The 24,230-nt window shown below is 49.7% G+C and overlaps 2 protein-coding genes across 2 annotated transcripts in view; one reads left to right on the top strand and one right to left on the bottom strand.

Annotated features, from left to right (window-relative positions):
* The window catches only part of Litaf (lipopolysaccharide induced TNF factor), a 37,150-nt gene extending 13,730 nt beyond the window's left edge, over window positions 1–23,420 (bottom strand). Inside the window, exon 1 of the mRNA XM_032912638.1 lies at window positions 23,327–23,420. The gene's annotated coding sequence lies outside the window, so the exon portion shown is untranslated. The remainder of the gene's footprint in view (window positions 1–23,326) is intronic.
* Window positions 8,938–9,282, top strand: LOC116909155 (thymosin beta-10-like). Its single transcript, XM_032912639.1, has 2 exons — window positions 8,938–8,982; window positions 9,015–9,282. Exon 2 carries the CDS (start codon window positions 9,027–9,029, stop codon window positions 9,159–9,161), a length of 135 nt encoding a protein of 44 aa, XP_032768530.1. The 5' UTR covers window positions 8,938–8,982; window positions 9,015–9,026; the 3' UTR covers window positions 9,162–9,282.
* Window positions 23,421–24,230: the final 810 nt, after the last annotated feature.

The raw sequence follows: 24,230 nt of genomic DNA, 5'->3' as shown, positions 1-24,230 counted from the left end.
ACACAAGGAGCTCGAGATGGCCGTCCCCAGCATCCCAGAATGACGTCTCTAACCTTAGCTGTTCCAAACCTAGACCTCAGCATCCTCGCACAAACTGACAGGACCTGGCGATCCCAGATCTTTCGTTTGTTCATTTGATTGGTTGGTTGGCCTCACTATGTAGCGCTGGCCGGCCTGAAACACACATATCCCGGTCTCCTGCTGCCAAACGCTGAGGATGTGTCACTATGCCTAACTCCAAGCCTATTTTTAAAGGTGGGACATGGAGCACAGAGCTTGGGGGACTGCAGGGCCAGCTGCCTAAACACTCCAGGTTTTTGCTGTTTTCAGGATGGCCCAGAGCAGTGGTTTTCAACCTGTGGGTCGTGACACTTTGGAGAGTCACCTGAGACCATCAGAAAACACAGGTATGTACATTATGATTCAAAACAACAGTAAAACTGTAATGACAAAGTAGTATGCTTGGGGGTCACCACGACGTGAAGTTGTACCATTAGGAAAGTCTACTGAGTCACGCTTGGCACGGTGTCCCTGCTGTGGCTGGCCCTGTACAGCTTGCTGCAGAGGGGTCTGTGAGTTAGGGAAGCAACTCTCAGCTGCAGACAATGCAAGAACAGAACTAGAGTCCGGACCAGCTGGGAGAATACCCCTGCCCTGTACCAAGCCAGCACTCAGAATCCCCAGACTCCCTGGAGCGAGCGGAGCCTCGATGATCTGCCCTGGGGGAGATGGTATTCAGTGATACACAGGACAGGATGGGATACACAGTTGGCAGCCTGCAGGACTGTGTCTAGGAGACAGGCTCCACCCATGCCTGCTACAGAGAAGGCTCTCTCGGGCTTGTTCATTACCACAGCTTCCTCCATCCCAAGCAGAACAATTAAATTATGTTTAACTCAATTAATTAATTTAAATTTAATTTCTGCCTAACAAGAGAAGCTATAATTAAGGAATGAGATTTTTGTGGGGAGAGGTGAGTTTGAGGGGCACACACCACTGCGATGGTTAAGACTTTGTTTTCACACGGCCACCGTTTGTCACTCCCCTAGGGCACTGGAGAAGGCCAGCATGTCCAGAGAGGCCAGAGAGGGTTCTTGCTGTCACAGATGAACCCTCCCAATACAAAGTTAACCATTCACTGAATCTGGCACTCCTTCTATCTGCCCAGCCAAGGCCAGACCCTCCCAGGACAGTTTACAGCCTGCCTGTGGCAAGAGAAACTGCAGATCATTCCTCTCCACCGCTCTGAGGACAGGCACAACTGTGCTGGCTGGTGTCTATCTCCACCCTTTCACTGGGTCACTCTCAGTGTCACAGCCAAGTCCTCCAGACCCACATCTTGGGCGTCCACCACTAAAAATACTGTGTACTCTGCCCAAGAAGGAAGAAGGAAATGCCAGATGGCACTGGACACGGCTGTTCATTGTGTGTGTGTGTGTGTGTGTGTGTGTGTGCGCGCGCGCGCGCACGTGCATGTGTGCACACAATGTGTGCTTGTGCTCGTGTAGGTCGGGTGTTGTCAGCTGTCTTCCTTAGCCAGTCTCCTGGTGCTGTACATTATAGGCATGCCTGGTTTTTACATGGACTCTGAGGATCCGAACTCAAGTCCTCATTTTAGTGCAGCAAGCACTTCGCTGACTGAACCTAGTCATTTGCTAGGCATTTACTCTGAGCGTCGACACTCGGGCTTGACCAAATCTATTCCAGCACTCATCTCTCTCATGGACACACCCGACTCCCGGACTCACAAATACACTAAGATGGGGTCTTGTCTGGGCAGTGGTAGCACATGCCTTTAATCCTATCACTAGGGAGGCAGAGGCAGGCGATCTCTGAGTTCAAGGCCATCCTGGTCTACAGAGCACGTTCCAGGACACCCTGTCCTCAAACAACAACAACAACAACAAGAAAATTAAAAAATAAATTAAGGTGAGGGGGTCGGGGGGCAGCATTCAGCTGTGATTGCTAAGACCATGGTTTCCACCTCTAAACATAAAACAAAATACCAAGATGAACCTAGCCTCTTACATTACTTAGTAGACCAATTCACCCCTTTATGGGACTCACTGAGACAAGAATATTATGGTTATGATCATCCCAGTTCACACCTGAACAAACGGACTCAGAGAGGTTAAGCTGCTTATCACAAGTCAAAGGTGAGAGAGAGGCTGGGCTTGAATCACATCCATGGCCTCCAGAGCTCTTTCCGGAAGCTCCTCCAGCCTGGAGGAGCAGCAGCAGCCTTACTCTGCACAGGTTGTTCCCAAGTCATACGCACAAGAAATACAGGCAACAGCCCCGAGTCTGACCGGCAGGGGACCTGCTCTCTCTAGCGCTCTAACACACAGGACTTACCTTTAGTAAAGACAGTTTTTTGTACGGTAAAATAAAACTTCCACATACCCATACACGATATAAAAATTCCTCGACAAGTATAGATTTCAACTATTTTATCACCAAGCACTTTTGATCAAGAATTATCTGCCTCTTCCAAACCACGGTTCCATATTGGCTGGAGTGGGGAGATGCAGCCTCACAGGGCTTGCACCTCTCCACCTGCTTCAGAGATGAAAAGATAAAGGGCCCCTCACGTCCTGAGGAGAGCACACAGGTAAGTAACACTGCCGGAGAGGAAACACCCCCAAATCCTGGGAAGAAGCCACAGTATCGGGCGCAGTGATCTTCGGTGTTCTGAATTAAGATGAGCGAATGTCAGGGTATAGAGACACGACACGTTCTGTCAGATTTGTTTCTAAGGAATTGTTCCAACAAGTCAAGAATTCTCTGAGAGTCCAGGAGAGTCCGTTATTCCCAGCCCTGCCCACAAACGGTAAGTCTTCTGGGCCTGTGCACTCAGCAGGCAATTCCTTCCGTGTTGATTAAAGCAGCCTGCTGTCCTCACAGAGTTCAGCCTGAGCCCCAATTTAAAGTGAAAGAGAAGGCTGCCAAAGGCCACCAGGCCACCAGGCCACCAGGCTCCCAGCCACGGCTTATAATGATCCTAAAAATCATTCCGATCTAAGTCCAGCCGGCTTCCCTGCGGTCCCACTGATGCCAAATGCACGGGGCAGGAAAGTCTGCAGATGTGGAACGCAAACTGGCTGTGGCCAGGGACTGGGGGATGGCACAGCGGGGAGGTGAGGAGTTTTGGAGGCAATGAGACAGTTGCATGACGCCGTGCACTTGCCGTTGGCTTTAAATGGTTAACTCTGCCAGGCATGCTAGCATGTGACATAACCTTGCACTCAGACAGTAGAGACAAGAGAATCAAAAAGGGAAAGCCAGATTGGGCTACGCAGTGAGTCTCTGCTTCGAACACACTAAGGAGCTGTGGGACAGATGACTGTCAGTCTGTAAGTTCCTTTCCACATAAGCATGAGGCCCTGAGTTCTAACCCCTGGCACCGACACATAAAAATGCAGCCACAGTGTGGACAACTGGAACCCTGAACAGGTGGAGAAAGAGACAACCCCAGAGTGCCACAGTCAGCCATTCTAGTCAGCTGGCAGCTCCGAATTCTGGGAAAGACTCTGCCTCAGAAGAGATGGGGAGAGATAAAGGACACCAGCATCACCACATACGCACAGTGAGGTCTCGTCTTAGTTATTTTTACATGACGTTCATGAGTCAGAGAAGCGTAGGGCGAGGCTCTCCTGAGGAGCAGCACCCAGTGTCTTCCTTGCTGTGACTTCTTAGAGAGGACTCACACCCTAACTTTTAGGGGTGTTTTACTTTCTTCTGAGAACGAAAATCCCCAACCGTGGTGGGAAGGGCATGAAGAAGTTGCCAGAACTTTCCAAGCACAGTTTAATATTAAGCTTGCATATTGGTTCTTAGCCCTTCCGAGGACCAAAGATCCCAAACCAACCAGTGACCACCCACCCGCACCACACCCTAACTAGGGTGTCCTGGCTTTCAAAGACCACGAGGGTCCCTCCCTGGCCCCATGCTCTTGTCTCCTCTCTGTCACCACTGCAAAGGTCTGCAGCGGCAGTCTTACTTACATGTCCCCAAGCAGGCTGCCTCCATAGGTCTCCCTCTGATGGCTGGGCAAGCCCCTCCTCATTCCCTACATCCAAGCCTGTGCTGTGTGACTTTTCAGAGGCTCTGGCCTCGTCTGGCTCCTCCACAAAGCACAGTCAAAGGCACGGTTCATACCCAGGTGTCATGTGCCCTTATCATGTCGTCTTGCCCGTGTGTGTGTGTGTGTGTGTGTGTGTGTGTGTGTGTGTGTGTGTGTGTGTGTGTGTGTGTGTTTGTGTGTGTGTGTGTGTGTGTGTGTGTGTGTGTGTGTGTTTGTGGTGTGTAGCTGTCATGGTACCCTCCTCACCCGCATCCATGTCTGTTCCCACAACCCAGTGTCCTGTGAAGGGACTTTAGTACACGGGTTTTCCCACCTGTAAACGAGGCAAACGGTAGGTAATTTCTCACACTCCTAGGAAAGTTAAAGGCGCCCACCTGAGGCAAGCCCACAGAGCACACAGGACAGGCAGGAGCCCCACCTCAGCTGCCAGCTTCTCAGCTAGCTCTTTGCTGTCCAGGGCACTTCCCCATTCCCTGTCTCCTGACTTCCTGTGGGTTCTGTAAGAGCAAGAACGGGAAGTGTGTTAATAGCACCTGTGATGGTTTGCATATGCTTGGCCGGGGAGTGGCACTATTAGAAGGTGTGGCCTTGTTGGAGGAAGCGTGTCACTGTGGGGGTGGGCTTGGAGACCCTCCTCCTAGCTGCCTGAGGATGCTCAGTCTGTTCCTGGCTCCCTTCGGGTGAAGATGTAGAACTCAGCTCCTCCTGCACCATGCCTGCCTGGATGCTGCGATGCTGCCATGTTCCTGCCTTGATGGTAATGGACTGAACCTCTGAACCTGTAAGCCAGCCCCAATTAAATCCTTTATAAAACTTACATTGGTCATGGTGTCTGTTCACAGCAATAAAACCCTAACTAAGATAGCACCTTAGTAGCTACAAGCACAGCCCAAAACATCATGGTGACTCACAGGTGAGCCACTACCCCACCCTACCTAGGACAGAAGGTTTCCCTGAATAAGGAAACACTTTGGATACAAAATCCAGGAAAGTCCCAACCAATGCAGAACAAGGTGGTCCCAGGGGTATTAAGAAAACACTTGTGGGGTTGGGGATTTAGCTCAGGGGTAGGGCGCTTGCCAAGCAAGAAAAAGGCCCTGGGTTCGGTCCCCAGCTCCAAAAAAAAAAAAAAAAAAAAAAAAAGAAAACACTTGTGGAGAACAGTATCTATGTTTAAATGCCACACGAGGCCCATCTTGAGATCTGGAAGCACAGTTATGTGTAGTTGACATAGGCCTGTAATTCCCAAGGAGGCTGGACAGGAAGGCCAAGGCCAGGCTGGGCTATACAGACCCTCTCAAAAAGGGGTGTGTGAGGGAGATAGGTCAGTTGGTTATATGCTTGTCTTGAAAGTACAAAGACCTGAGTCTGATCCCCAGAACCCATGTTTTAAAAAAAACACTAGGCTGCGATCAAACCGGGGGGTAGAGACGGGCTACTAACTCTGTGGAGCCCACTGGACAGCCATCCTTGCTTACTGTAACTCCTGAGGAACTACAGCCAAGGCTGACGTCTGGCCTCCGCACACAGTTGCAATGGGTCATCTGGGAACAAAAGCCCTGACTTGGAATCTAAGAAGAGAAGTCGCTGACGTAAAGACAAGCATTCACACAGGCACCTTCCCACTTCCGTTCGGATATGAGGCTCTGGCGAGAGCTGGGCAGAGCAGCCGCCTTCTGAACTGAGCCTGCAGCCAGCCCTTTGCTACCTCCAGATTCCTGAGGGTGAAATATGGCTCAGCAGGGCGCCCTGGAATGTCCATGCAGGAGGTCAAGCAAGCCACGACGTGGGTGGACAGACATTGAACAGGGAAATGTGGAGGTGGTAGGGCATGTTGAAACCAGAGAGAGGAAAAGAAAATGCCAGTTGAGCAGGCTCGCGGCCTATTCATTTTGTAATCACTGGTGAATGCTCCCGGTGGCACAAGTTCCAGCTCCATGGAAGGGGCTTCTCCCAAGGTTTGGCATCCATCCATCCCTGGGTCTAGGGAAGGTGGTGCGTTAGGGAGATGGGCGTAAGGACAAGGGTGTAGGAGAGGAGTGGAAAGACATGATCCTTCCTCTCTGTCATGAGGGACCAAGGGACAAAGACAGGTTGAAAGGAATTAGAGGAAAGACATTGACTCCTGAGCCTCCGAATGTCCTGTAGGCTAAAGGATTTCGGCATGTCCCTGTGTCACCAGTACAGCCAGGTTCTGAGCCCCCTAGGGAGCGCCATTCAACAGCTGGACTCATGAGTGGGCTCCTCTTGGCACCACCCTGTGTGGCTCTAAAGATCTGTCATCTGAACCAACCCTGCCTTTTCCAGGGGCAGAAGTAAATTCTGCGACTTTAACTTGGTTTACCCCAAGATGCTACCCACACTCCAGCAACTCTTGAAGGCAGTGTACGGAGGGTTGCCTGTCATCAGAAGAGCCCTTCTCAAAAGAAGGCAGGTCAGAGGCTACCCTAACCCCAGAAAATGTAGAGGAAGAAGCCACAGGCCAAGGTAGAGCTCCGCCCCCAGGCGCCAGGGAAGTCCGAAAGACTACCAGAACAAAGCCAAGATGGCACCTTAACCTCGGCCCTAAGGATGTGTCTCTTTCCCCGCCATCCCTTACTGTATGTTACTGTATTGTCTTTAGACAGGGTCTCATGTATCCTAGGCTGGCTTCACATTCACTATAAAGCTGAGGACAGTCTTAGACTTCTGACCCTTCTTGTTTTTCACCTCTCTAGTACTGGAATTCTAGGTCTCTGAATGGGTCTCTGTGTCTGCTAGGCAAGCACTCTACCAACTGAGCTATACTTTCAGCCCCTCTGACACCATTTTAAGCTGTGGGTTGGCTTCCCTCTGTGTAATTAAGGCCTGTAAGCTTCCAGAGGGCTCCTGGTACAACAGCCCCTGTCTTCTCAGCCAGCCCTCTGTCCAGGCCTCATAGGGGCCTCGCCTCTTCTCTATCACAGTGAAGTCTACTCCTTGACCCTGCCACCTCTCTCACAGGTGCACCCTCCCTCACAGGTGTCACCTCTCTCACAGGTGCACCCTCTCTCACAGGTGCACCCTCCTTCACAGGTGCACCCTCCCTCACAGGTGCACCCTCCCTCACAGGTGCACCCTCCCTCACAGGTGCACCTTCTGCACTAGGCCTCTTCCTTCCCTGGCCACAGCCCCTGCTTAGTTTCTGTTTTCCTCAGGCTCTGAGCAGAGGCTTAGTGACCACATCTTCCTGGCAAGATAATGCTGCCCTGACTTGTATTTTTTTTTCCACAGTTGGTCGCTAACAACTCGGAGTTCCCTCCCTCCTGAACTCAAACCCTACAAACAGCACAGGCTTTCTCCTGGTCATGCCCTGTGCGTCTTCCCATTCTAGGCAGGTTTCACCCTCTCAAAACAGGGAGGGCTCCATGAACCTGCCACCACTATGGGAGAGAACACTACAGCTCTCCACACTCCCAGCGGCCGGCGTATCTGTACCAGATGAAAACCTGTCACGTGGAACCCAACCAGGACACCTCGGAGTGGACCAGATCACGGCAAATGAGTCAGAGAGACCAATCTGCGACAGACAGCAGAGCGAGACAGGACAACGAACCACCATGTGGGACCCTGGACAGGACAGAAGAACTGGTAGCATCCATCTCAGGAGAGGAGCAGTCTGGCTGAGGAGTGGCCATGCGGAGTCCTCGGTAGTAGGGAGGATTCACAGCAGGCAGCGCTGAGCACTGTTAGCCCCACCTGTCCTCAAACAGAACACGCTGCAAACCTGACTCCAGCACTGGGGTTCTGGGAAGTGAGGTCTGAAGAACAGATCAATGTATCTGGTGATGAGGGTCACTGGAAAAGGCAGGTTAGTGCCCCTCCTCCTGTCTCAGGCCTCTGCCACAGGACTTGGCATCAGTCCCTCCCTAATACCATTTGCTAATGGACTTCCAGCTCCTATAACTGTAAACTAATTAGTTTCTGTTGATTATAAGTTTACCCAGATCCAGGAGGAGGATAGAGCTCAAAGGGTAGAGGTCTTGTTTAAGACCTACCTAGGGCCATCACCAGCACCTAAACAAGGGGAGAGGCAGGAGGATGGGAAGTTCAAGGTCATTGTTCTTCGCTATATAGGGAGTTCAAGGTCAACCAGAGATTCACAGTGAGATTGTTTCTATAAGTAATAAGTAAATAATATTTCTTAAAATTTTATTTTTGAAGCAGGGTTTCTTCTGTGTAGCCCTGGCTGTCCTAGAACTTGCCTTGTAGACCAGGCTGGTCTTGAACTTAGAGATCTGCCTGCCTCTGTGAGTGCTAGGATTAAAGATGTACCACCTGGGGTTGGGGATTTAGCTCAGTGGTAGAGCTCTTGCCTAGCAAGCTCAAGGCCCTGGGTTCGGTCCTCAGCTCCGGAAAAAAAGAAAAAAAAAAAAAAAAAGTCAAGCATAGTTGTACTTTAACAACCAGTTCTCAGAGGCAGAGGCTGGTGGATCTCTGCATTGGAGGCCAGTCCAGTCTACATAGTGTGTTCCAGGATAGCCACAGCCACATAACTGAGAAACCCTGTCCCGACAGCAATAAATAAAGCAGGACTAGAGCGGGATTCAGCTGGCATGCACAGCCCTGAGCTGGACTGTCTTACAGAAATGTCAGGTGTCCTCTCGCTGCAGTACACAAACCATGAGGACCCAGGACATAGGTGGTACCCTAATGGATAACCGAAATGAACCAGCTGGAGGGGGAGAGGCCAGCAGCAGCCAAAACAGGAGAGGAAAGTGACTTTAGGGTACCTCCAAAAGTGAGAAAGGACCCTGAGCTCACTGCAGTCACAGCCAGAGTGCCAGGCTGAGAGCTCAGTAAAAACTGAAGTAGCGGTCTCTTGCTGCAGCAACTGGAGTGGGAGTACCTGGAGCGCGAGCTCGGAACGAGAATCCACGGTCACCCATTATCGCCTTGGTTCGCACATCAGAGTTGTAAGAAAATGGCAGACAAGCCGGACATGGGGGAAATCGCCAGCTTCAATAAGGCCAAGCTGAAGAAAACCGAGACGCAGGAGAAGAACACTCTGCCGACCAAAGAGACCATTGAACAGGAAAAGAGGAGTGAAATCTCCTAAAAGCCTAGGAAGATTTCCCCGCCCCACCCCTTCATCTCCAAGACCCCCTCGTGATGTGGACGAAGAGCCGCCTGCAAGATGGACGCGAGCCACAAGCTGCACTGTGAACCCGGGCACTGCGCGCCGATGCCGCCGGCCCCTGGGTCTCTGAAGGGGACGCTCCCACTAACCAGACTGCCCAATTTCACCGGTTTGCCCTGGGATATTATAGAAAATTATCTCTATGATTGATGAAAATAAAAGACACCTCGTGGCAAAAAACAAACAAACAAACAAACAAACAAACAAACTGAAGTAGCAAAAGCACGAGTATTCCCTGAGGCTCTACGGGAGGCAGAATGTAAGAACACATTTGGCATAAGAAACTACCTTAAAGATGTTGAAGTCCTATGGGGTTGCTTTTAACCACATCTAGCAAAACAGAGAAATGACTTAATAGAATTCATAAGTAAACCGGAAGCATAGGGCAGCTGGAAACCACTCACCCTAGCCACATAAGGAAATGTGGGGCACCCCTGGAGGAAAGCAAGGGTGTGGCCAGGTGACCATCTGCTGAAGACACTGTTTGGAAGGGGTCTCTGGACAAAGACAGCAGGCAAGTGGGTCTCAGGAAAGCTGAGACCTCAAGGCCTGGCTTACAGAGGAGCCCAGAGAGCCTCCAGACTACCCCTCCCCCCACACACACTCTAATGAGAAGCCCCTCCAACGTAGAAGACCACGGTGCTAGAGCAGGGACATGGCAGAGGGGATGCTGCTGTGAGTTCCCATCAGCCAGGTGACAGTTGGTGAAGGAAGCACAGGGCGAAGTCACCAAATGCTGAACCCACTCGGCTAGGGGGAGTGGGAGGCAGAGCTGCCCGGGACCTCAGGGGGCAGCACACGGAAGGAGAGATTCTGCCAGGTATGGTGGTGCTTGTCTGTAATCTTAGCATTTACGAAGCAGGCAGTGGGGCCAGAAGTTCAAGGCCATCCTGGACTGCACAAGAGCCTGTCTAAAAAAGAGAAAGAAAAGGGGGGAATATATATAATAGATATTTATTTATATGAGTATATTTATTTAATTATATAAATTTATGTAATATATTTAGTAGAAATGAATACACATAAACGTTCTGGGGTATGTGCCTTTGGTCTTTGTAATCTTTATTTTCAAGGGGCAGAGGCAAAAAAAAAAATCACAAATTTAAAGCCAGCTTGTTACACAACACAGCAAGACACTGTCTCAAAAAAAGGGAAGGAGGGGTTGGGGATTTAGCTCAGTGGTAGAGCGCTTGCCTAGGAAGCGCAAGGCCCTGGGTTCGGTCCCTAGCTCCGGAAAAAAAGAACCAAAAAAAAAAAAAAAAAAAAAAAAGGGAAGGAAAGAGGGGCAACTAGAAAGACGGCTCGGTAGTTAGGAGAACTTGACTGCTCTTGCAGAAGACCCACGTTCAATTCCCATATCTGCAGGTGCTCAGTACTGCCTGTAACTAGCTCTAGATGATTCAAGGCCTCTAGCTTCCACACTCACCAGAACACACATACACCCCATAATTCAAAACACACACACACACACACACACACACACACACACACACACACGTAAGACCCGAGAGTCTGGCCTGCACCACCCAGTACTGGTTTGTAATTCCTGAGCTGGCGAGTCCCTGGAGCTCACTGGACTGGACTTAGTCACCTTGGATTATGGGGTACAGGCTCAATGAGACACCATGTGAAACTCACACATGAAAATGTCGTACTGTCTCTCCTGTTGGATCGAGAAGTCAGCTGTCATCCTCTTTTCCTTCAGAGTCCTCTCTCTAGGCAGGGAGTGTCCTCCAGACATACATTTTTTTCACAGGCTGATAATGCAAATTTGCCGAGTTTGTGTCCCTAAGTCTCACTCATGTCTGCCTCCTGAGAGACTCTGGACTTGAGACTAGAGCTGTTCTGAACAAGACTTTGATGTGACAGGAATAGAGTGGACTTCAGATGTGATAAGGCCGTGTGAGGCAGGAGCAGAATACTGTGTCCCGGATATATTCTGTCCCAAATGCATAACCGCCCTTCAAGAGGACGCCGAGAAGACCCCACTAGAAGCCAGCACCTTGCAGCTGAGCCTCTAGGTCCAAGAGGACAGGTTTCTACTTATTCTAGCACACCCAGCCTCAAGAACTCTCTTACTGTAGTGCACTAAGCGTACACATGAACTTCCTGGGCTAATTTTGTATCTTTTCTGTAAATCTGAAGCTATATTAAATGTTTGCTAGGGTTGAAGAAAGAGCTTAACAGGTAAAGTGGTTGACTTACAACTATGGGAACCTAAGTTTTCGTCTCTGGGAGGGGGAGCAAGCACAGTACGGCATTATTCATTTGTAATTCCAGAGCTGGAGGTGGGAGTGGGATGGGGGTGAGGTAGGGGACAGAGGCAGGCGGATCCCTGGAGGTCACTGGACAGTTTAGTGACCCAGATTATGAGCTGCAGGTTCAAGGAGAAACCGTACCTTAAATCCACAGGAAAACCCAGCGCTGAGCTCACTGGCAGGCGAGCCTTACTAAGATGCATACAGCACCGGAGGAATAACACCCAAGGCTGTCCTCTGGCCTCCGCATGTACAGTGTGAACACAAACATGAATACACAGAGAAAATAAGATAAAGAAGCCTATGTGGGAGAGGAAACCCACGCCTAATGTCGTGGTACTGCTTCTAACCCACCGACGACCACGTGGGAACTGGCTGGGGTGTGGATGCACAGACCTCCCCGACGGTAAACTGAGGCTCATGTCATGGAGGAGTCAGCTGAGAGTCAGTGTGCATGAGCATCCTGGCCGTGGTTTTCCCTTCTGTGAGAGACATGGCTCTGCCCACCGGAATACTGGGCTCTCTCTGTAGAGTTGTGGGAGGGGGCAGTGGACTGCACAGCCATCCCGCCACAGGATACAGTACGTAGCCATCAAGGCAGCATGGGGACTGTGCGTGTGGAGAGGACACGTCATCTCTGAGGAAGGTCACAGCGTGAACAAGCCAGGGCAACAAGACAGTAATAGCATCGGCATTAGTCACACTTGCTTCCATCACGCACGCCTTGGGAGGACACATCAGGGGTGACGTCAGTTCCACAGGAAGCAGATGAGGTCTCGGGAGAGGGGAGCAGCCTTTGCCACTTTCATGTTCTCCTCAGTCACAGCTATATCACATCTAACAAATAAAGCCCCTTTTAGGTTAAAAAAAAAAGTCCTCAGCCAACTGTCTGCTGGCCCCCGTTCCAGCCCAACTCTCCCATGTATGTTAAAGTAGCCTGACCACAGCCCTTTGTCCTGTGAACTGTGTGTCAGGTCCCTCCTGTTTGCACAGCATCTAATTACAGGCTGAAGGAAGAACCTATCTGGGGTGTCCACATCCGCACAGTCAACCAACCGTGGACTAAAAACGTTTGGAAAAAACCCAGGCCGGCTGCACGGAGTATGCACATCACTTTTTATTGTTCCCAAGACGATAGGTAGAATAATTTCTTACCCAGGTTACATTGTCTTTTTTTCCTTTTGGAGTTTTAAAGGAAAGGTTTGTTTTTACTTACATGTGTCTACGTGTATATATTCACAGGGACATAGTTGTCTCCAGAGGCCGGAAGAGGGCCCCTGGCTCCTGAAGGCTGGCGTTCCAGACAAGTGTGACTCACTTAATGTGGTTTCTGGGAACTGAACCTTGATCCTCTGTAAGCCTCTTAACCACTGAGCCGCCTCTCCAAACTTCAGTTGGATTTTTCAGGCAGTATTGAACCTGGTCTTTCGCCTCCCTCCAAGCAAGTGACAAGTGGGATACTGGGCAAGTGACACTACACCGGCTTTGTTTAGGTCAGATAAGTAATTATCACAGTGGTTTCTGAGACGATGGTTAGTGTGGGGGGAATCTGTACTTAACCCCAAATCTGTAGGTTCGACATTTTTTTGTAAGGGACCAGAGCGACCAAGAATTTTGCCGTCTAAGAAGTCCTGTGGTTGAGGGGGTCTATCATTTGGCAAGAGGACTCTGAGTCTACCATTCATTCCACTTTGCAGTTTCTCTGCTGGTGTTTTGTGCTATGGCCTATCCCAGGCAGACACAGGAGGTGGGTATCAAGACCAGCTTTCTAGAGTGTTTGGGGGATGGGGAAGGCACGGAACAGGGTGGACCCAGCAGACTCCCCCAAAGCACTTAACCTTTAGCAAGAATGAGCTTAGATCCTCAAAATAACCCTCCAACCCCAGAATGCTGGGGGCCACTCAGCGACTCACTACAACACAAACACATCATACCCTGCTATGGGCACCACTCACAAACAACGAAGTCTGAGGTTCCAGAGCTTTCTCCGCCATTCCAGCCTCACCCGAAACCTCTTTACATGTTTCCAGGAAACTGTATCTTTTTTTATGTCTTATTTATTTTTATTTTATGTGTGGGTATTTTGTCTGTGTGTGTGTAGATGCAGCAGACTGGTGTCTGCGGAGCCCGGGGAGGGCACTGGGTACCTTAGACCTGGAGTTACACATGGTTCTAAGCCTTGGTGTGGGTGCTGGGTATCAAGCTTGGGTCCTCTGCAAAAGCCAGTACTTTCTTTAAAAAAAAAAAAAGGAAAGGAAATGTGGTTCATTACACCATGCATTTTATTTAGCTGTAAAGAAGAGTGGAATTATGACATTTGCAGGAAAATAGACGGAACAAGAGAGCACTAAGGGAAACAAGCAAGATTCAGAAAGACAGCTAGTGGGAGGAAGACCAGCAGGGAGGGGCGGGGAAGGTGGAGGAGGGGCAGGAAGGTGGGGGAAGGGGAGAAGGGAGGAGGGGAGGGGGTTGGCAGGAAGTGACTATGAGCAAGGTGCAATGACATGCCGGTATGAAAATGTCACAATTAAATTAAATATTTTATATGCTAACCATAAAAATTAAAAAAAAAAAAAAGAGTTTTCCTGTATCCCACCCTATGCTCCAGCAAGAGCTCTTTCTCTTTTCCCTTCGTGTCTTATTTTGACGTGTGGCCTACAGAGTGTAAGGGCAGGAAAGGGCAGAGGATGGAGGAGGAGAATGGGAGGGTAGAAAATGACCAAAATTAACTTTCAATATATGAAACTGTCTGACCACACACACACCAAGCTCCCCATATCCTTATACCCATAACCATATGCTGAGGGAGCTTCAAAGCCACATCTCAAGCCTAGCACGGGTGATGTTGGGGCCAGAGCCTCTGTGGGACATTTGGCATCATCTGTGACTGCACAGACATGGTGCCTCCCCTCTCCTCGTCTGGGACAATAAGAGAAGCCCGTCTCCAGACACTCCAAATATTCTGAGTGGACCAGCTCTTAACCTGAGCCACTTCTCCAGTTCCAGAACAGTACCCTAACTTTCCCTCTGAAGCTGACCCCACACAGCTGTCTGCTTTCTATAAATCTGGGGGAAGATGGGAACTGGAGAGGAGGGGAGAAAGGAAACAGACCGCCTGTCTGTGGCTTTTGGTTCTAATTCATTCCTTGCTACTCCAGGGGCCACAGCAAAGTCCCCCACCACCACCTTCTCCAACTGGGCTGGTAGGGTGATTCCCTGGCATGCACGAAATCGTAGGGTCAACAGGATGGATCTCCAGAAACCCGGCAGTGTAGCTCTGTAATCCCGAATCTCAGTAGGGGCACTCAGGACAGCCAAAACTTCAGGGTCACTCTCAGCTAGCTGCATGGAAGGTCTGGGGCCAACCTGGGCCTTCATGTCTCAGAGGAAAGAAAAGAAAACTTCTGGGCTGGAGAGAGGGCACAGCTCTACTGCACCTGTGAGAGACCCTGACTGCTGTTCCCAGTACACATCTGGCAGCTCGCAACCCCTACAATTCCAGCGGCAGGGGATTCCATGTCCTCTGTGGGCCTCTAAGAGTACAGTACGTGTACACACACACACACACACACACACACACACACACACACACACACACACACACACACACACACACAGTCTCAGGACTCTGCCTTTTCCGTAGGAGCAGAAAGCAGAGATTCTGAAGGACCCAGCCGTCCTGTCCCTCTCCCAGGAACTTCCTCACCAGAAGGACTCCTACTTACAGCATAGGAAAGATGACCAAAAGTCAAGACACGTGTGGATGGACTTTGTCACAGGCTGTCACCTGTTACACAGACCCACTGTCCTCCCAGCACTCACGTCTAGAGAATATGTCTAAGTTTCTAGATGCTGCCTGCTTCTCTCTCCTGCGATGCTTCTTCTGTTAGTGTAAATTGTGTGTAAATATTTCCCCCTGTGGGAGAAAAGCTGTTCCTGCCCTGTAGTACTTCCTGGGAGTGACAGAGCCAGAGCAGCCATCTGCTCTTGCCTTTGGCGTCTTTAGTCTCCTAGAATTTCAAGATCTGCCTTGAAATTATTCTGCCGAGCACCAGCATCATGGCAAACACAATCCTAGCAAGTCTGTGACCAGCCTGAGCTGCACAGTGACTCAGGCACACTGTGTGCTCACATACATACATACATACATACATACATACATACATACATACAAGATAAATATTTTTAAAATGAAAAAGAACCCAGAGAAGACACAGTGTCGTACAGAAGACAAGCAGAACCTCTCACAGACAGAGCATCCTTGGACAAGGACAGACAGTGACCAAGGAGGCTACGCCCCACTTCTGCAAGTGCTGTATTCTTTTTCTTTTCTTAATATTTTTGTATTTTGAAACAATCTTGCTATGTAAACCAGGCTGGTCTTTAACTTGCAGTGATCCTCCTGTCTCTAATCCTCACTACTGGAATGACAGGTATGCATTACCACACGTAAGTTATCCTGAAATCTCGAGGAGAACCAGCTTTTAAAAATGTGATGTTTTTAATAATCATGGGCGGGGCAAAGAGTTGGTGTGGAGCTCAGAGGACAACTCTCTGGAGTCGGTTCTCCACTTCTGCTTTATGTGGGCTTCAGAGATTAAACTCAGGTCTCAAGGTTTGTACAGCAAACACCTATACCTGATGGGCCGCCTCGCCTGCCCCAGAACCCCAGAACCAGCAGCTTTTCCTGAGCCACTGTCCTGTCCAGGTGACTGACAGGCCCACTTGGATCTCGATGTCGTGTTAAGTCCTTTCTTATCAGAGCCTCCTAGCTAGCCTGGTGGCAAAGACCTTTAATCTCAGAACTCAGAGGTAGAGGAAGGAAGATAAGGTCAGCTTGGAATATATTAGACCCTGAAGAGAGAGGGGGAGGGGAGAGGGGGAGGGAGAGAGAGGAGGAGGAAGAGGGAGAGAGAGTCCCTCAGTCCAGCTAGCCAGTCCTCCAGGGCCAGAGCTAGGACTCAAATCCATTCTTCTATGAGTAATGAGTTCTGGATTAATGTCCCCAAGCCTGTGAGTATCTGTGAGTATATTCCAGAGGCCGGGGAGTCACATCTACTTCCTAGCCCAGCTCTGACAAACTCCAGTGGCTGCAGGGAACCAGCTAGGTAGCTTTGGGAGTGACGTCTTTAGTAAGACTTAGGGTCATGTACCCAGTAAACCCTTCAGGCTCATCCTAATTCACACAGCCCTGACAACCTGCCGTACACAGCCCTGACAACCTGCCGTACACAGCCCTGCCTCCTGGGCCCTAATTGCTTCTTGCTCTAGGCAGGTTCTGCTTCTGCAAGGAGACTGCACTACGCGATCCTCGGGGCAAGAGCCGCCTGGACTGGATTCCCAGCACCCACAGGGCAGTTCACAACAGTCTGTAACTCTACTCCCAGGGGATCTGACCCCATCTGCTGGCTCATGTGGGCATCAGGAATTCAAGCTCTGTATAGACAGACATGCAGGCAAAATACCCAGACGCAAAAAATAAAATTAATTTCATTTTAAGACACTTTCTTTATGCCAGCCAGGATAGCCAATACCTGTAATCACAACTCTTGGGAGGCAGAAGCAGATGGATCTCAATGAGTTCAAGGCCAGCCTGGTCTATGAAGTGAGTTCTAGGACAGCCAGGGCCACATGAAAGAGAGACCCTGTAAGATAACATTTTTTTTTTTTAAAGAAAAGTCAAATGAGGTCCGAAGAGATGTCTCAGTGGATAGAGACTTGTCATGCAAGTGTGAGGACCAGAGTTCAGATCTGGGAACCCATGTAAAACGGCAGGCCTGGAAGCCCAGCATTCCAGAGTCAGACTTAGGGGCTGGGGAGTGAGCAGCTTGCTAGCTAGACCAGCCAATGGGGAACTCTGGGTTCAGCACAGGACTCAATAGTTAACATAGTTAAAAGTGAGGAAGAAATCTGACAACTTTGGGTGAGCACACTCACCCACATACATGTGCACCCCCACACAAGCAAACAGGAATACACACATGCACACACCACACACATGCACACACCACACACATGCACACACCACACACATGCACACATACACGTAAAAAATAAAAGTAGCAAGGCGTAGTGACATATATTCCTGCAATTCCAGCACTTAAGAGGTGGGGCCAGGAGTTCAAACTTAGCCAGACTTAGAGAGTAAGAGGCCAACCTGGGCTACGTGAGACCATCCATCTAAAAAGGGATGAAAAGGTTTAAAGGAAATTCAAAAGGGATGAGACCCCAGAATTTCAGCAAAAGATCGGTTTTCAAAGACACCTCCAAGCTAAATGCAGTCCCCAGCTCCCCCTTGCTCCCTCCTTCTCAAACACAAGTGGGTGGCACATGCAGTAGGAAAGACAGGCTCCCCTGAGTAAAGCAAAGGGTTTTCTAGACTTAGGTATCAGATCAACACGCACAAGGGCAAGGCCTTCACAGAGGTAAAGCATCTTTCTTTCTTTTTCTTTCTTTTTTTTTTTTTTTTTTACCAGCAACCGTAATCCTCTGAAATCAGTTCTTCCAGAAAGAAAAAGAACCTTTCATTTCCACTCGTCCTCACAGCCCCGCTGCCCTCACCCGGGAAAGGAAACACAAGGCCGGGCGATCACAGAAACAACTCCAGTGAGGCAGGGAAGGGGCTGGTGTGCACATGGATGCAAGCCTTAGGAAATGGCTTAGACTGTAAACAAGAAGGAAAACCAGCAGAGAAGGCCAAATGGATCTGGTCTTTGAGGTCTTGGAAGAGGGAGCAAAATATCCCTTAGGGTGATCTGTGCATAAGGGAGCAGGGCTATGCTAATCCCACAACTGTAGGCCCATGAGATTAAACACTGCTTAAAGACTCTGAAGTTCAGTCTGTAAAATACAAAAAATGTGTGTCACTGTAATGAAATTTAACTGGAGGTAACTCTGACGGCCAAACAAGGAGAAAGAACAGTTTCTCAAACACCTGAGGATGAGAAGGAAGGGCAGAGTAGACAAAAGAGAACATCAAACCCTCAGGCTTAAGAAATGGCATTTGCTGGGTGGTGTCTGGCTGCCCCGACAGACTTGATCCATGCACCTTGTGTGTGTGTGTGTGTGTGTGTGTGTGTGTGTGTGTGTGTGTGTGTGGTGTCAGAAGCTCTTGGTAACTTGGTAAAATATGTCACAGAAATGTTTTCAAATTCCTTCTTCTGAATTTCAGTGGTTTCTGTAGGCTCATATGTCCCACAAGGCAAAGATAAAGTTACCACAAGGTCCAAATACAGCATAACTACAAATTACATTGATTTGTGGAATGGAAAACCGCTTCCACAGCGAGCAAAGCTGCGTCCTACAATCAGTGTGTACCACTAGGGATCCCAGCAAAACCACATTCCAGGCTCCCCCATGAATGAAGGACAGCATTAATAAGCCTGCACCAGGCTCTCAGGTCCTGGATGTCTTGATTACAGTGACCAAGAAAAGCACAGGCTCAGAGAGAAGAGAGGACCACCAACAAAGAAAGCCAGTACCCACCTCACATCCTTGCTCAAATTATGCCTGATTTCATCTCTCACGTTTCGTGAAATCCTACAGGGTTCCACTGTTTATTTTAAAATTTAAAATTATATTTATTTAGTTTGTGTGTATTGTGCATGCACACATGTATGTGCACATGCATACATGTATGCCACCGTGCAAGCATGGTGGTCATAGGACAATCTACGGAAGTCAGTTCTCTCCTCCCATTTCATGGATTTTGAGAACTAAACTCAAATCATAAGACTTGGCAGCGAGTGTCTTTATCTCCTGAGCAACCTTGCAGGTCCTACTAGTAGTTCTTAATTAATTTTTTTAAGCTGGCAGTGGTGGTGCATGTCTTTAATTCCAGCACCATAGAGGCAGAGGCAGGGGCATCTCTGAGACAATCAAGGCCAATCTGGTCCACAGAGTGAGTTCCAGGACAACCAAGGCTATACAGACAAACCTTGTCTCAAAACAAGAGCAACAACATCAAAAAGAATATGTCTATATTTATATTTAAATATATCAGTCTGTATTGGTCTATAAATCTCACTGGAATCTGGGTTAAGTCAGTCAACAATTTCCCTGTTGCTGTTGCAGGATTGCTAGTTTGGTTTCCTGAGTCTGGCCTCAGCCTCCTGAGGGCTAGAATGAGAGGTGTGTGGGGGCCATGTCCAGCTCACACTGAACTCTGGGACTTGAGGTAGCTCAAGAGGTTCATGGGACAAATGACTTAAGTTCACCATCACTGGTTTCCTGAAGCCTTCCAGGTCCATCCAGTCTATGTCCTGAGGGAAAGATGCACTTCAAGGAGAATGAGACCCAACACATTTCCTTTTTGTAACTTGGTTGCAGGGTTCTCCAGTGTGAGTGATGTCAGTGATGATGTCAGAACCTGCTAGGCTTCGGACCCTGGGGAATTAATGCTGTACAGGGACTGGATTCCAATAGGTGGATAGTTGTTGCCCAATTATTAACCTACTGGAAGGCAGGAACAAAACCGCCAAGGATGACAGTGTATTGGTGACTCTGAGCAGGATGGGACACTGCTCGGGTCTCAAAGCACTGTCTCCCTCTGATGTCTTCCCACCTTCCCTCCCTATGGGCAGGTGAAGGACTAGCACTGTTCTCCAAGGATGCCATAACTGTAGGCTACTCCTCGAGCCCTGCAGGAGCCACCTGGCTCCAATGGTGCTGGCCTAAGGACCAGAGTATAATCTCCAGGACCGAGAGAAAAAGCTAGACATGGTGTCATATGCTTGTAATCCCAGTTAACAATCCGGAGACAGATGTCACAATCTCTGGTACTCACTAGCCAACCAGAGAGCCTGGCTAGTCTACAGGGTAAGCTCTAGGCCCCTGAGGGATCCTGCTTCTAAGGAGGTGGGCAGTATCCCAGAAGATGACTCAAAGTCCCGAAGTTGTCCTTTAGGCTCCACATATACGCACCTGCACTTAAAACTTTTTAAGCTTCATTTTTATTTTTAATTAGGTGTATGAGTTATGTGTCCAGATGTGGGTATGTGCACATGAGTGCAGAGCCCATGGTGGCCAGAAGAGGGCATCAGATCCTCTGGAGCTAGAGTTTCAGGCAGTTCTGACCTGCCTGATGTGGATGGTGGGTAGTGAACTCAGGGCCTCTGGAAGAGCAGCAAGGAATCTCCCTTCCCCATACACATGCTTTAAAGAGAAGAAGAGGGAGGGGAAAGGCTCTCTCTCTCTCTCTCTCTCTCTCTCTCTCTCTCTCGCTCGCTCGCTCGCTCGCTCTTTTTCTCCTGATTGTAGTTGTTAAAACCTTGGAGTCCTGCCCATCTTCAGGAGAATAACACTTAAAGAGGGCCAAAAAAGACTGAGCAGACAGACTTGCTTCAGCCCTACCATCTGTGTAGAAACGGTGTCTCAAGGTCTTTGGTCTTCATATGTGAAGGCTCGTAGACCTGTTACACTTTCTATCACTAACATGTCTTTTGTTGAAGGCATTTTGGATGTGACTTTTAGGATGCTGAGACAGGGGCCTTCTTGTCTACAAACCTAATAAAATGACACACAGTTCTCAAAGATCCGTAGTCAAGTGACAATCTCAATGAGTCTAATGCTGTCATCACTGTCCAGTCTGTCAGTGAATGCTCAAGAAAAAGAAAGTTATGAGGAAAGCAGCACTTGACCTCAAACTCCAATTCCACAGCAGGTAAACACCACTCAAGTTCAGAGTCAGCCATGGGTGGCCAAATGGGCCGCAGAGACAGACACAGAGAGCGGAGTCTATTTACCTGTGGATATGAGCCACCTGGCTCCCTGGGCTATTTTCATGGCAGCAGAAAGCCAAAACAAACAAAATACAAGTGACTGGTGCCAAGACTCCAGGGCTTCCTCTTACTTTCCACCCCCATGGGAGCTTCAGGGAAATGTGCAGGAGAATTTGAAATGGAGTAAGGGGTCCTGCCCATTCTCACAGCGGCATGAGGCCATGCCGAGACCAGTAGGGATGACTGGATTAAATTAAGGCAGGAAAGCAGGAACTGCCTTGCCAGCTCCTTCCTCTCAGGTTTCCCTCTTGCTTCGGTCTAGTCCAGTCTATACCTCGGCTGCAACTTTCTGCTTATGTGTGGTGTCCTCAGATGCCAGCTTTTCTGTACAACTTTCCCAACTGCCTCAGCTGGGATTCTGAGCTAAGCTCTGAACTTTTCAACAGCATGCCTGCTTTTCACCCATAACATAAGCCACTCAGGGCCAGGAGCCATTTTTTTTTCCCAGCATTGTCAAAGGACAAGGGGTAGTCCTTTCCCCTCCTATGGCCAGGTCATAAAAGTATTGAAGGACAAAGGAATGTATCTGCCAAAGGCAGGAAGCTACTTCAGTGAAGTATTTTAGAGACTCAAGACACTGATGATGGATCTGAGAGCAATCTCTGGGTCACTTGATTCAGTAAAATATCATAAAGATATTTTTTTTTCAAGCAGGAAAAAAAACCATTCATTATTAATGCCTTTAGTGGTACAGGAAGAAGGACAATGGGCCTCTCCCACAGTAGATCTACAACAAATATTTCCAAGCTAGCCTGAACACCTTTAGAAGGCAGAGCAAGGACTGGCTGAGAAGAGAGCCAGGTGCAGTATGGGTGTTATTCTAGGCCAGGCAGAACAAGTGACACGCCCTCTGGATCCAGATCCAACTGATAAAGCCAAACACTGGAGGAATTACTGATACCACTCAGCTCCTTTCTCTACAGCCGCGCGCTCTCTGCATTAGTTCTACTTTAAAAGAGCCAATCCGAGGAGGCTGGAGCGGAGGGCAGAGGAGAAGCTCCAATATGGAGTCCAGGAGTCTCTGGACCGGCTCCGGCTCACCATCCTCAGGAGAGAACAGTTTAATTCAAAGAAGGCTGGAGAAGGGTTCGGAGGCACAGTAATCTCAACACTGCGGAGGCAAAAAGTCCAGGAGTTCAAGACCAGTCTCAGCTACATATGCAGTTGGGATGCCAGCCTGGGCTACCTAAGACCTTGTCTCAAAACAGCAAGAAGCTGATGAGCTTAGAGAGCCCCGTGACTTCCACAAACTATTTCCCAACAACTAGAGCTCAGTCCAACAGGGAATGACATCAGCTCCAGTATCCGGAAGCACAAATCCGACGAAGTATTAGGTAGGGAATGTCCAAACGACCTGATCGTTGGAGCTTTGCCTTTCTAAAACACACCCGTGCTCCCCTCACCTCTTCCTCTTAAACCTGTGGGTACAACACCTAATGATCAGGCGCACCGTCCGGACCTACACTGACCTGGGAACCTGGGAAGCCAAGAACTGGGGTGGCAGGACAGGCAGGGGCCACGTCCTCCTTCGCCTGGGCTCCAGACTCCACGGTCATACAGCTCCCCTCCACTCCGATACGCCCGCACCCGTCTGGAAACCCGTGTGAAATCCACAGGGCTTAGAGCAAAAGACGCGTGGGCCGGGAACAGTAAAGAGCATCTGTAAAGTTTTCCTACTTTTTGTCTATTCGCTTTTGCTTTCACAGTATGCACCGGATCGTTCTCCAAATCGCAACTTAGATACTAAAGGTTACTTAGAGAAAACTGCGTCTTTTCCTATAAGCCCGGGCAGGTTCGGATAGAAGCTGGGTAGTCCGGGCCTGAGAACCAGACACAATCGGAGCACTGCTGGAACCCCTCGCCCTCAATCCCGCCCAGAGCGCGCCACCCCGGTTCCCACGACGTCCCTGCTCGCCGCCCGAGGGCAGCGCGGTGCCCCGGGACTCTAGGCAGGTGTCAAAGCGCGACCCCCGCTTCCGTTGCCGCCCCGTGCCCAGCGCCCCAAATCTGGTGCTCCCCAGGGGGCACCCAGCCGGGCCGCACTTACCGCCGCCCGCGCCGCCAGTCGAGCCGGGAGGTCTGCGCTGGCCGCGCGCGCGGGCCGGGAGGGCTCCAGGGAGGCAGGGCGAGCTGGGGGCGGGGACGTTTCGGGGCGTGGCTTGAGGGGGGGGACGAGCCAGATGGGGCGGGGCCTGGGGGGCGGAGCGACAGTCTAGAGGCAGGAGGGTTGGGGATGAAGCTGCGACCTGAGTGGGCTCGCGAGAGGCGGGGCGCGCAGAGGCGGGGCCAAAAGGTCGGGCAGGAGGCGGACTCCAGAGCCGCGAGGCCTGGGAGAGGGAGGGGCGAGATTATTCTTTGTTTCTAACAGCCACAACTACACCCCCACCAAAAAACAAGGCATAAAGAGAACCTACAGAATACATTGTATGTCATTTAGCTGATGCGAGTCTACTATTCAAATTACATCATGAACAGTACAGGGGATACAGCCTATATCCCGGGTCAGCCTGATCTGAAACAGTGAGTTCCAGCCAAGCTAAGGCTTTCATAGTGAGACCAGTCTCAAGAAACCAAAAACTAGACAGAATGTAGCTCAGCTGGTAGAGGGCTGGCATTAGCATGCAATGAAAACCGGGTTCACCCCCAGTGCCCCATAAATGAGTGCCACAGGCCTGCAACTTTTTAAGGCTGAACAGTTTCTCAAAAAAGTTGAATCTAATCTGGGAGACACAAGAAGTTTGAAGCCAGCCACAGATACACAGTGAGATCCTGTCTCAACTCATCACACATACACAAAAAGAACATCTTTACAACATACATGCCTCTGTGTGTGTGTGTGTGTGTGTGTGTGTGTGTGTGTGTGTGTGTGTGTGCATGCGCAGGCACGCATATGAAGTAGAGTCTCACCTGGCCTTGAGCTCACAGAGATCTGCTTGCTTCTGTCTCCTTAG

This window comes from Rattus rattus, chromosome 9, assembly GCF_011064425.1.
Source record: "Rattus rattus isolate New Zealand chromosome 9, Rrattus_CSIRO_v1, whole genome shotgun sequence".
Classification (NCBI taxonomy): Eukaryota; Metazoa; Chordata; class Mammalia; order Rodentia; family Muridae; genus Rattus; species Rattus rattus.
This window is presented reverse-complemented; position numbering and strand designations above follow the sequence as displayed.

What these genes read in the sequence shown, in the direction of transcription:
- LOC116909155 (XM_032912639.1), top strand. Translation starts at nt 9,027, where the DNA reads ATGGCAGACAAGCCGGACATGGGGGAAATCGCCAGCTTCAATAAGGCC.